The sequence below is a fragment of the Equus asinus genome, chromosome 15 (genome assembly GCF_041296235.1).
Source record: "Equus asinus isolate D_3611 breed Donkey chromosome 15, EquAss-T2T_v2, whole genome shotgun sequence".
Taxonomy (NCBI): domain Eukaryota; kingdom Metazoa; phylum Chordata; class Mammalia; order Perissodactyla; family Equidae; genus Equus; species Equus asinus.
The window spans coordinates 976,224-988,806 of record NC_091804.1 but is presented as its reverse complement, the minus strand read 5'-3'; the positions used below and the strand labels follow the sequence as shown (position 1 = coordinate 988,806).

At 46.8% G+C, this 12,583-nt stretch overlaps 1 protein-coding gene and 1 long non-coding RNA gene across 15 annotated transcripts in view; one reads left to right on the top strand and one right to left on the bottom strand.

Annotated features, from left to right (window-relative positions):
- The window catches only part of LOC106841784 (uncharacterized), a 61,935-nt gene that overhangs the window by 20,951 nt on the left and 28,401 nt on the right, over nucleotides 1-12,583 (top strand). For 13 of the 14 annotated variants that reach the window (XR_011494489.1, XR_011494491.1, XR_011494497.1 and 10 more), the window contains 5 exons: nucleotides 427-3,196; nucleotides 4,347-5,482; nucleotides 6,317-6,369; nucleotides 9,107-9,267; nucleotides 10,948-11,173. This is a non-coding gene — a long non-coding RNA (uncharacterized lncRNA). Of the gene's footprint in view, nucleotides 1-426; nucleotides 3,197-4,346; nucleotides 5,483-6,316; nucleotides 6,370-9,106; nucleotides 9,268-10,768; nucleotides 11,174-12,583 lie in introns of all 14 variants that reach the window. The other variant, XR_011494500.1, reaches the window with a different exon arrangement.
- Nucleotides 4,218-11,883, bottom strand: LOC139040289 (visual system homeobox 1-like). The gene is made up of 5 exons (XM_070485459.1): nucleotides 11,433-11,883; nucleotides 9,155-9,233; nucleotides 8,585-8,708; nucleotides 7,464-7,644; nucleotides 4,218-6,229 (listed from the first exon to the last, which is right to left on the bottom strand). Exons 1-5 carry the CDS (start codon nucleotides 11,854-11,856, stop codon nucleotides 5,940-5,942), a joined length of 1,098 nt encoding a protein of 365 aa, XP_070341560.1. The 5' UTR covers nucleotides 11,857-11,883; the 3' UTR covers nucleotides 4,218-5,939.

The window sequence follows — 12,583 nt, the reverse complement described above, 5'->3', positions numbered from 1 at the left end:
AAGTGTGCTTCTAGAAATGCAATATGTGACTCTAGACTGGATCCTGTGTGGAAAAAGAAAATTGCAGTAAAGAACATTATTGAGTCATTTGGCAAAATTGGAATGTAAATGGTGGATTAGATAAAGAGTCTTTTATTCAGATTTAGAATGCTGTATTGTTTTCACATTTAGAATGTTGTAGTCAATACAGTGTTTTATTAGATGAAAGTGTTACATTCAGGTTAGAATACTGTATTTAATTCAGTATTAGATATTGTACCTGATTGATACCATATTGTATTAGATAAAAGTATAGTATTCCAATTTAGAATACCGTATTCTATTCAGGTTTAGAATATGGTACTCAGATTTAAATTAAAGTATTGATTCAGATTTTCTGAAGTTGATAACTACTCAGGTTTTGTAACAAGATGTCCTTATTCTTAGGAAATACACACAGTATTAAGATATAAAGAGGCAGATACAGCGACTATGGAAAACAGCATGGAAGTTCCTCAAAAAGTTAAAAATAGAACTACCATCTGATCCAGCAACCCCACTTCTGGGCATCCATCTGCAGGAGGTGAAATCACTGTCTTGAGGAGACATCTGCACCCCACGTTCACTGCAGCATTATTCACAAGAGCCAAGACAGGGAGACGACCTAAGCGTCCACAGCAGATGAATGGATGAAGAAAAGGTGACGTACACACGTGCGTGCATGCGTACACACATACACAGGAATATTATTCACTCATACAAGGAGGAGAAAATCCTGCCATTTGCAACCACCTGGATGGACCTTGAGCGCATTATGCTGAGTTAAATAAGCCAGACAGAGAAAGACAAACGCTGTGTGATCTCACTTACCTGTGGAATCTGAAAACATCACACTCACAGAAACGGAGAGCAGATGGTGGTTGCCAGGGGCTGAGGGGTGGGGGAGATGGGGAGATGTTGGTCAAAGGGGACAAACTTTTAGCTATAAGAGGAGTAAGTTATTGGGATCCAAGGCACAGCACGGTGACTCCAGTTACCAATACGGTGCTGTAACACTTGAAAGTTGCTATGAGAACAGAGCTTTAATATTCTCACCACAACAACAACAACAACAAAATGATAATTCCGTGAGGTGAAGGATGTGTTAACTAACCTTATTGTGGTAACATTTCAAGACATATACGTTTATCAAATCACCACTTTGTACACCTTAAACGTACACAGTGGTTTATGTCTCAATAAGGCTGGGAAAAAAAGATAAAGGAGCAGATTATGTGAGCAACTTCCTTGCAAATCGTTCAGAAAAATATAGAAATATATAAAATATATTTATAAAATTATAAAATATATAGAAATGTATAATGTGTAGATAGACATAAAGAAACGAGGTGCTCTGGCTTGATGAACCTAGCTGAAAAAATTGCAAACAAAATAAAATGATTGTTTCAAGCCACAAATTTGGGATAACCAAAGCATCTTCTAAACTCAAATATCTAAAAGCTTTATAGTTTTGCCTTTCACATTTATGTCTGATCCACCCAGAAGTGTTTTCCTGTAAAGTGTGAAGTCAAGGTTCAATGTCAATTTCCCCCATATACACAGGTAATTGTCCCAATAACATCAAAAAGTCAACCCTTTCCTTGGTGGCCAACCTCTCTGTACCCACACGTGTGTGGGATTCCTGCTCTTTATTCTGATGCACTGATCTGTCTGCCTCCTCCAAGCCAAAACTATACAGATGTAATCATCACAGCTTTATCAAAGTATCGATATGTGGTACAGCAGGCCCTCCACCTTGATCTTCGAGGGTGTTTTAGCTTTCCTGACTCTGAGTCTTATAAATGTGAGAATCAGCTTAGCAAGTTCGCTTAATTTCTCTGCAGCCCAGTTTCTCATCTGCTGGAAGAATTGAAAAAGACAATAAATATGGACACAATTTGTAGAGTCCCGGGAACAACAGAGTTTTAGTTTATTGTATTTATATTGCTAAACCTAAGCAAACAATGTTGATCTCCATAGCCTGTTTTTCTGTCAGTTCTGAAACATCTCCTGAATTCGCAAGTGTTTTCCAGGACTGACGGCCGGCTCCTGTTACTGACAGCTGGATGTGCGACCCTGGTTCATATTAGGACTCCTCCCAAATTGGCCTTGCTAAAACTGTATTTTTTTTTAATCTCCTTTTGAACTTTTACAGCCACATTTCAGCTGGCAAACAGTTTTGAAAGCTGGAAATAATTCAGTCCTGCTGTCAGTCTGTGGTCAGATTCCAGTTTGACCTGTTGCATGATTTGAGCAAGGATTTAATAGGACCACGTGGAAAACGCCTGGTCCTTTCCTCTTTATCAAATTGGCCCTTGTGAGAACCAGACCGGAGACGCAGGCAAAGCATGGACTCTTCATCATAAAAAGTTTTCACACCGTACCTTCAAAAGAGTTTTTATCCTCTGTGAACTTAACCCTAAGTTGAGAGAGAGGTATCACTGCTTCATTAATACGAATAATAGCTGTTTTACTTTTACATACTAATTTTACAAAACTTAGAAAATATTTTTAAAAAGTATTCATTTATCCATGATCCAAAGCTAAATGCTACGAACATTTTAAAGGATTGTCATCTGCTTTCTTGTCTTTACGCACAGGTTTCTTTTTTTCTCTTTTAATGTAACACGCGCTACTCTACATCCTGCCCGTGGCCGGCCTCTTGCTTGGCTCGTCAGCAATCGCTCGCCTTCTTCCCTTAAAGGAGCCCAATTAGATTTAGATTTAGGGCAACTCTTGGAGGAGGCGGGATCACAGCGGCCCCTTGCCTTATGATTGGTTTAGGCCTGAGCGTGACATGCAGTTCTGATCAATGAGGAGGGAGAGGCGGTCTGCAGGGGCGTCCTGCGCCCTTGCAAGGACGAGCTTGAGGCGGAAAGGCTGAAAATGGCAGACGGGAAGAACAGAAGCTTCCCGGGTTCCCGGTGATGAGCCTGAGCCGCTGACAGACCCCGTGTTCACATTCAAGTCATACGAGACAGTGAACGGTTCTCCTGCATGGGCACAGCTTGTTGAGCTCCTGGGACGGAGGCCCCCCGGCTGACACACCTGCCCCGCTTAGGGGGGTGTCTGCTGTGTTCCTGGAGCTCTTCTTAAACGTTGTTTACAGAGAGCGTTCCAGCCAGTTGTTATTCCAAGATTCACTTGGTGGATCCCAGATTGTTTAATAATGATGATAGTAAGTATCCTTATTTGAGTCTTGATATTAATAGGAATGGCAGTAAGAGTAGTAACAAGAAGTCGGTATTTATTTTGCTCTTTCTCTGCCATGCCAGAAACTGCGTTAAGTACATTACTCGTGTCCTCTCATTTAATCTTCGGGAAAATGAGAGTGTTTCATTATTATCCCCGTTTTATGACTGAGAAAACTGAGAGGTCAGAGAGGTTATGTAACTCATCCAAGGTCACACAGCTAGAATGTGACAGAGCTCAGAAACTGTGCATATATATATATCCATAAGTATCTACGTATACATTATAAAATATTAAGATGCCGTTTTGAAATAAGTTCTCATGTTAAGAAAGCATCTTTCTATTCCTACTTTTTAAGGTTTTTTTTTTTAAAGAAACAGGCATTTATTGAATACTTTTCAACATCTATTAAGATAAACTCTTTGAGCTGTTAATAAAATGTATAAATAATTTCCTTTCACAAAATTAAATTATCTTTGCATTCCTGGGGTAGACCTTCTGTACTCCAAGATCATTTTCAGTATACCATTGAATTCTAAACATCAGTACTTTATTTAGGACTTTCACATTCCCATTAATGGGGCTAAGTAGAGAGTTTTGTGGGGAGGGGTTGCACTATCTCTGTTGGGTTTTAGAACCGGGGTTATGTTCACATTAGAACCGTTTCCACCCGTGTCCTGTTCGGGACAACTTTACCATACAAATGAACTCTTCCTTGAAAACCTTCTAGAATTCAGTGGAGTGCCATCTGGGTCTAGAGCCAGTTTATGGTATAATTGTTTTATGACTTTCTTGGTTATTGATCTTTCCTATGCCATGCTTATTCTGGAGTCACTGTTAGTAATACGTATTTTTCCAGAAAATGTATGCATTTGTGGAAGGGTTTAAAACGTATTAATCTACATTTCAGGTGTGAATAGTATTTTCGGACTCATTTAAAACGGTCTATGTTACTCGCTCTAGCCCCTTTCTCTTTGCCTCTTCCTGTTTTCTCCTTTTTCTTTATAATATTACATAGAAATTTGTCCAGTATTTGTATGTTTTCTATGCAGAACCAGTTAAATTTCTTTATTTCATTTTTGTTCTGCTTTACATATTTGTTTATTTCTACTTGTCTCTTTTTTCCTTTTATTTAGGGGTTTTTCACTCAACAATATTTCATGAACATCATTCCACATAAATAAATATGCTTTGTTGTTATTTAGTGGCTGCAAACTATTGTATTTTATGAGTGTGATGTATATAAGTTGCACAGGTTACTGGCTCCCTCCTCAAAACTCAACCCGGAATAAACTAAGGCAGAGAGATGGAAGCGAGAACCTGAGAGCCAGCTGGTAGGCAAAGACGGTCCAGAACAAGTGTGGCTGCGTAGCTCTGAGCCTGGTCTGCTGCCTCTAGACAGGACATGACTTGAGAGCTCTTCACCAGCACCTGCTCTTTCACCGTTCAGGCTCGGGCGGCAGCCATGATCCCTACTGGCCAGAATGAAGAGAAGCAGCTAGGGCTCCTCGTTTTCCGATTCTGCAGTAAGGAACAGGTGACACTTAGTTCTCACAATAGTATGGAACTAGCCTAGGATGATAAAAAAGAGGCCAAACGAAGGGAGCCTCTGTTTTCTCATCTGGAGAAAGGGAGAACAGGCCCAGCCTTACGACGTGCTGATTTCCAGAGGAAGCCTCGAAAGTGCGCTTCCCCACTTTGCTTCTTTGCTCTGCCTTCTTCATGAACGTCCACATTTCCCCCTCGATGAGATGTAAGCTCTCTCCGGACTCTGAACTCTGGAGGGTGAATTTGACGTGGCTGCTGCCCCATAGACGTTTACAGAGCTACACATGATTAGAGCTGCAGGCTGAAGAATGACAGCCTGAGACGTTCTGAGATTGAAAAGGAGTGAGAGAGGGGAGCCCGTGTCAGGGGCTCAGTGTGTATGTGTGTAACAGAAGGAGTGCCTTGAGAAGCAAACACAGCACACGACATTTATTGTTAAATGAGCAGCAGAGGAAATACAGGGAAGGAAACGTGCATGCAGTCCCGGCCACCACAGTGCTGTCAGACGGAAATTTTAAAAGAGCGAGAAGCCTCATCTGCCCTTCAAACACTGTTTCTACACGCTCAGCAGCTGTTGCAGTGTGGCCCCGTGCTATCCCAGAAGGAAGGGACGTATGGCTTGCTTTGTTTGAGTTCCATTGTGCAGAGCCTATCAAGTGACACTCAGCAGAACACAAAATTGTTGCCAAACAAGGAAACTGCAATATCCAAAGCTAAGTTCAAGGTAAAGATAATAATTCATTCAATACGTCTGTGCGGGGTCTTCACTATTTATAAAGACATCTGATTCTCTGGGGGTTAAATAACCATAGTTTCAAATTCGGGGTGCGAATCAGACCTAAACTATTAATCTGCACAGTGTGTTGAACCCACTCTCGAATGACGCCAGCGGTAAATAGGCTTTTTGGACTTTAAATCCTCCCTCCTCGAGTTCTACAAACGAGAAGTAAAATTTTACACCAGATTAATTGGTTCAAGTGCGTTTAAGGATTTGTTTCCATTCTAGAGTGAAATAGAATTTTCCCTAAGTCACCTGTTTGTCTTCTTTAAGCAAGTGGCATTGCGTTTTATCCTGACACCGTAAGAAGAAAATCCAACTGAGATGATTCATCTTAGACAACTTGAACAATACCAGGGAGGAAGGCACCCATTTCCAGCCTTCGAGGGTGGACCTGTGGGCCTCAGAGAGCCCCCACCCTCCCAGGCAGGAGCCCCTCCAGCCCCTCGGAGTCTGAGCATCCTTGGGAGCTGGCCCCCTGGTATGCTCTCTTGGTCTCCTGCCTGGCGGAGCTGGAGAGGTCAGTGGCTACATCTTCCAAGCCGTTCTCAGGGCTGCCTTCGTCTGAGCGTTTCTGGGGTCCTGCCTGACTTGGGCTAGAACCTTCCTTGAAGTGGTCAGAGTCCCAGAGTCCTGCCATCTTTTCTTCACTTCCTGGTTTCCTTATCATCCCTATGGATTTTTTATGCATCCCTTGCAAAAAAAGAAAAGAAAAAAATAAAAATAGATATCTCTAAATAAAGCAACTAAGTAAATTTCCTCCTTGTCATTGTTCTCCAGATGCCATTAGAGTTGCCCTTGGTGCCAGTCTCCGGGGCCTCCGGGAGAGTAAGGTAGGTAACTCCCACCATGAGGGGTTGAAAACTAGTGTCTGCCAGTCCTGTGCAGCCAGTAAAGGTGCCTTGTTTGGATGACACGATGATTTTTTAAATTTTGTTTTAAAATTCGTTACCAACATTTTAAAATTGGAGATTGCACATCAAAAACCAGACTTCCAGCTTCTTTCAAAAAGTCAGAGTGTCTGGCAGCACTGGGCCCTCTTTCTTGTATGGCCACAGACCTCGTGCCAGTTAGCCCCCCAATCGGCCCCCACCCTGCCACCCACCTGCTTGTGTAGGTTCAGAGGGTGGGCTCGGCCCCCTGCCCAACTCTCTCCCTCAGTCTCTTCCATCCTTGAGGGCAAAGTCGACACCATATTTATGACTGGACTCTCCAGTCCCAGCACAGTGTCAGGTGGCAGGGGGCTCAGAAAATGTTTGCCAAACAAAACCCTCCCCCTCCCCCACCTAAGATGCTGCCCCAGCTCCCTAACTGCAGCCTCCCTCCCTGCTTGGGGTGCTGTCTTGTGACTCATTTCTCCAAGCCCATTGGTCTCTGGTAACAGCAAACGGACCAATAAGGGTGCCGCCTCCTCAGAACACCCAGCCCTGAAGCTCGGACCTCACCAGTGTAGACAGCTCTAGCACCAAAAACCTAAGGAACAGAAGAGCTACGCTTCAGGTGGTTAAGGGCAGAACCAGGACCAGGAACCTGCCCTCTGACTCCAGTGTGCAGGGGCTTCATTGACTGCAGGTTCCATGCCCTGCACGGTCCTGATTCCTATTACCGTGACCTCTGAGTGGTATGGTTTCCACAAGTGCTAATTGCATTCGACATTTGGGAAACACATTTCACATAATTAAAGTATATCATTCCTTTCCTAAAACCATGGCCTGATGTGACCTTTCCACAGTCTACACGGTTCCAGTGAAAAATAAGGCAACTGACCAGATAGTCCAAGCCTCGTAATTAATTAAAAATCAGATGTGATATTCTGAGCCTGAATCTGAGTAAATTTACATTGCTTTGCTTTACAAATGAGTGCCCTACATGGGTACGCCCCCTACTTCTCTGGCCCTCATGCTTGCTGCAGGGTCCTCTTCCTTACCCAGGAGCCAGGGTGCACAGGAGCCAACCAGGCCACCGTCAGTGGAGTTGAGGACAGAGTCAGGCAGCGGGATGCAGTGTCGCACCATTGCCCCATAGAGCCCGTACTCCGCCATCACGCTGCTGCCGCCCCAGCGCTTCTCCCGTTTGCGCCACTTGGCCCTCCGGTTTTGAAACCAGACCTGGTTTGAGGCAAGAGGGAAGCAGAGAGGCACACAGGAGAAGACAGGGTGAAGAAGGATGCTTAGAGGCGTCTGTAGCTCAGGGCTCTACAAAGGGCCGACCATCCACTCGGGGTGGCATCTATGACCCAGACCTTTCAGGAGCTGTGCCACCGTTCACTCAAAACTCACAGGGTGGGGTAATGCATGGCCACTTTCCACTGAGGTTGTCCACAGAGTCAGGAATGACAAAAATCAAATCTAAATATTCCTACATTGTGTAAAGAAGCCCATTTTCCACACTGATGGGAAACAGTTCACCTGGCAACGGCCCCTTCTAATCTCAGGTTATTGGATTGCATTATCTTCATTAAAGAGTAGCATCGAATATTGTTCAGCTGTTAAAAAAGAGTGAGTTACTCTAGTGGCATATCTTCTGACCCGGACAAACGTCTAAGATGTGTTGTCAGTGAAGAGACTAAGGAGTAACATGTGATACTCCTTTTTGTAAAAACAAAGAACAAAATTCTACATGTGTGTGTGTATTTATGTATATATACATTTTGGGGGGCAGATAAATGTCTGACATGGAGATGGTATGTAGAAAGGTGACATCAGCATGTCTACATTGGTTTCTTTAAGGGTTTGTAGTGCAAGGATAGTCATTTTTTTTCACTGATATATCTTTATATAGTTTCTAGTTGCAGCACCCATTATTGTGTAGTTTTTAAGAATGATTTAACAAAAGGAAAAAAGGCGTGAGAGTTACCGGGGATATCCTCTGGGAATAAACATAAAGGAAGGTTCTAGCAGTGCGGTGCTTGCATCTAAATGACCCTCAGTTTGCTGTGAAGGGGAATGTGTTGAGCTGTTCAGAGGTGGCTGTGGGTTGACTCACTGCACGTGAGGGTAAGATGTTCTCTGTGATGTCTTTGGAAAGGAGAAAGGGGACCCAAGACACCTGTATTCGGTCTTCAGGGAGCTCAGTTTTCACAGCAAGCATTTCCCGGGCATACACGTCAGGGTAGTGGGCCTCGCTGAATGCCTTCTCCAGCTCTTCCAGCTGGTGGGCAGTGAAAACAGTCCTGCGGGGAGGCCCGAAACACACGTGGGCACATGTCCACAGGAGGCCACAGGCTTCCTAGCCTAGAGGACCCCTGTGCCTGCCTCTCCCATTGTCCACACCCCAAAAGGCCACCTCCTAATAGCTGAGCATCCTACCTTTGGTTAGCCTCTGGAAAGTACAGAAGTTCAGTTCAAACAATACAGAGTTCTTTAGCTCTTTTTTTCTCCTCAATGAATTCCATCAACTCATTCTAAGACCCATTTAAAGACACAAAATTGTGTCTATAAAGCGCTACAAAGATTGTCCTGCAGCCTCCCAGGAACTACAGAAATATGTTCTCAAATGGCTACTGTTCCCTTCCCACTGCCAACCAGTTGGCCGCTAGGCCTGCTGTAACGCAGAGCCACGCATTTTCAGATGCTGAGTCCCGAGGAAGGGGTCAGGGAAGACAGCCTGGCCCCATACCTGTGCCGCCACCTCTTCCTCCTGCTTGGGGTGTGGGACGCCTTCAGTTCACTCCTGTCTTCAGACGGACTGTCCTCATCTGTTAGCACAAGGAGAAAGAGAGGACTTTAAAGGTGAGCACACTTTTCCTTTTATTTTCTGGATTTTTCATTTGAGGATTGAAGCTATGGACCTGTCAGGAAATGTGAGTATTGACCCATACAAGCTAGCATTTGCAGCACTCACTATATTACAGGTATGGTGCTCAGCACTGTCCATGCATTACTGCAATTATTCTTCATAAATTAAAAGAACTCCAAGGTAGCTGCTATCATTATTATTATATTTTTGCAGAGGAGAAAACCAAGGCACAGAGAGATTAAGTAACTTTCCCCAAATCACGTGGGTAGTAAATGATGAAGTTGGGATTCAAACCCCAGACTGTGTGAAGTCAAGGCTACTTGGCCGCTAATTGCATTTCCTAATCCCACTGGGCTCCCAAATTCATCTGCTACCTTCTGCCTCCAACATCCTCCTCTTAGCCAATATACCAGCATTTCTCAAAGGGAGGGTTGAGGTTTGTGACATCAGAACCTCTCTCAGAACTGCACTCCCTGCGCCTCTGTACCAATTCCGAATCTCTGGGCACGGAGTGCAGGGACTCATTCTCGACAAGTGCACCCAGATGACTCATAGACGCACTTGGAAATGTTTAGGAGCCTTGCTCCACTATGCTTTGTCCTTCAATATTCATTATATCACAGGCCAGAAGGTTAGAAGACTAAACTCTTGTCAGATTCACTGTTAAAAAGTATATTTGCTTCAAAATACAAAAAAAAAATTAATAAAGGCAAAAATAATAAGACACTATTAGTTTTTCTCCTACATCGGTTAGCTCACCAGAAAACTGTATGCTTGGATTATAATATTGTAATATCCGTGCTGTCCAGGCTGGTGCCATTAGACACATAAGGTTATTGAGCAGGTGAAATGTGGCCCGTCCAAACTGAGCCCGACTGCAACTGGAGAATAGTCAGTGCACTTAGAAGACTTAGGACGTCCCCAAAAGTAAAATATTCATACTTTTTATATTGATTACATGTAAAATGATAATGTTTTATATGTATTGGATTAAATAAAATATAGTATTTAAATTAATTTCACCTGTTTATTTTTCCTTTTTAATATGGCTTTGAGAAATTTTCATTGCACTCACAACTGCGTGATATTTCTATTGGATAGTGTTGCTCTTGATCTCCCAGAAATGGCCTCACAGACTAGGATGTAGTTGCATTTTGCCTTTCATTTAATCAGTGCTCACAAAGGAAAGAACCCATCCTATGAAGGTGGGTCTGCATTTTTAGTGAGACAACTAATAGGGGGATCCATTTTATCTTCCACAAAGACTTGTGAAATAAAGTCCTCCAAAAGGATGGAAGCCCGCTTGCCTGATGCTCTGGCATGCACCCTCGTATTATTAGTGGAGGCCTCGCGGACTCTTTTTGCTTTGGCTGTCTGGATGCTAAGCTCTAGGTTCTACTACATAGTTTCTCTCAGTTCACGTTTTCTTGCGTAATTCTCCATTTTCTTCCCCACACCCAAAACTCTTGATTTCTCGGCCCTTGTCCTTTACAGAATTTCATTGCTTCCTTCTGTTTCCCCATAATCCACCTCGACTTCTTTGAGGAAATAGGCGGGCTCACGACAAAACACTGAGCATAATTACAGTGAAATTGGCGAGGTTGTTTCTCACGTGTGGGGAGGAGCGAGGGCTGCGCGAGGAGAAAAGCACGGTACCCGGACTCCCTTTTCAGCACCCCGGGAGACGGACAGTTCCAGGCCTCCCGACCTCCAAGGACCTGTCAATCATTCAATCACTTCAGAAAACGTCTGAGCGCCGGCCAATACAGGGTTCTGTGCTGCTGGCCAACAAGACCGGCCCAGGCCTCCGACCTACGCCGTTCCCAGAGGCCGAGAGTCGCGCGGGGCGCTGGCGGAAAGGCCCTCGGGTAACTGCTGCTGGGTCGCCGAGATCCCCAGGTAGGTCCGGGGCCGGGTGACGCTGTTATCCGCAAGGCTGCGGCGACCAGATCCCGGAGGAGAGGGAGGGATGGGCAGAGGCAAGGGGCAGGGGATGCTGCTGCGAGAACACGCCTCCCCCGACGGGGTCAGGCTCCAGTGTCCCGGCTGCCTTTAGATCTGGGATGCTGGGGGTGGGGGCGACGGCGTGTTACCCCTGCACGGCCCAAGGCCGAGGGAACAGGGGCAGGGGCGGGATGGGCTGACCTGGCCTGATTACCGGACGTCGAGACGCTCTCGCTGCGCTTCTGGCGGCCCAGCGCGGGAGGCGGGCGGCTCGGGGCTTGCGGGGCAGCAGGCTCCGGCCCCTCGGGCGGCAGGAACGGCACATCGGCTAGGAGCAGGCAGGGCGCCCGAGCGGCCACGGGTGGCCGCGCGCTGAAGCCGCAGAGGAGGCCGAGCCCCAGCGGGAGGGCCCCACGCGCCAGGCAGGGGCCGCCGAGCCCTGGATCCGGGCAGGCCGCGGCCGCCGGGCCCTCGCAGCCCGATCCCGGCCCGGGGCCGGCAGGCGACGGCAGGTCAGCCTCCAGGCCCAGCAGGTCAGTGATGGCGAAGCCTCGGGGGCGCGGACCGGTGGGGGAGCCACCAGGCACCAGCGCCCTGCTCCTGGAGCGCCCGTCGGAAAGCGCGTCCCGGCCCGTCATGGCTTCTTAGTCGGCTAGGCTTGACCCTCCCTAGGTCACCTTTGCAGAGGGAGCTCAGCTCAGAGGGCGCTTTATACGACTGGACCTCCCGTCGGGCCCGGAAGGCCAGGAGGGCTCCAATCAGCCGGGCGCGGACGCGTCGTTGCTCCGGACCCCGCGAGATGGGGACGCCACCACTTCCCCTCCCTTCGGTTGCCGCCCTCCCAGCTGCAGTCTCCTCCTTCTCCCCTCTCCTCTCCAGCTGTCCCCCCGCCCACCCCCACCCCGGTTTTCGGTGGGAGCCAAGCAGGGAGGAGACAGCGACCCCGCTATCTGCCGGTCAGCTAAAAGCCGCAGGTTCCAGATTCCCTTCCAGATTCTCTGGGTGGCAGCCCGGCTCGCAGCTGCCCTGAAGCCTCCTCCCACCCTCCAGCCGCGCATTAAGATCTAGGGCCCCACTCCCAGCCACACTCCCACTGCTACCATCAGTATGACCCCCGCCAGACCTCCAACTCCACCTGCGGAGCCACGAGGGCCTTCCCCGAAAATCCCCGTTTATTTAATCCGCGCCCACTCCACCTCCAGCCAAGTCCATCCCCCAGAGCTCTAACGGCGGATCTGTAGGGGGTCGCAAAATCCACACCAGCCGGGGGAAGAACGAGGAGAGAGAGAGACGGGAGGAGAGTGACCGGGCTCAGAAGATGGGAAAGGGCGCCCGATTTAGCAAACTAAATTACAGGAGGTCCAG

What these genes read in the sequence shown, in the direction of transcription:
- LOC139040289 (XM_070485459.1), bottom strand. Translation starts at nt 11,856, where the DNA reads ATGACGGGCCGGGACGCGCTTTCCGACGGGCGCTCCAGGAGCAGGGCG. An exon ending in CGAGAGCGTCTCGACGTCCG is followed by an intron (nt 9,234 to 11,432) that starts GTAATCAGGCCA and finishes TTGTGCTAACAG; the next exon opens with ATGAGGACAGTCCGTCTGAA. An exon ending in AGGAAGAGGTGGCGGCACAG is followed by an intron (nt 8,709 to 9,154) that starts GTATGGGGCCAG and finishes GCCTCCCCGCAG; the next exon opens with GACTGTTTTCACTGCCCACC.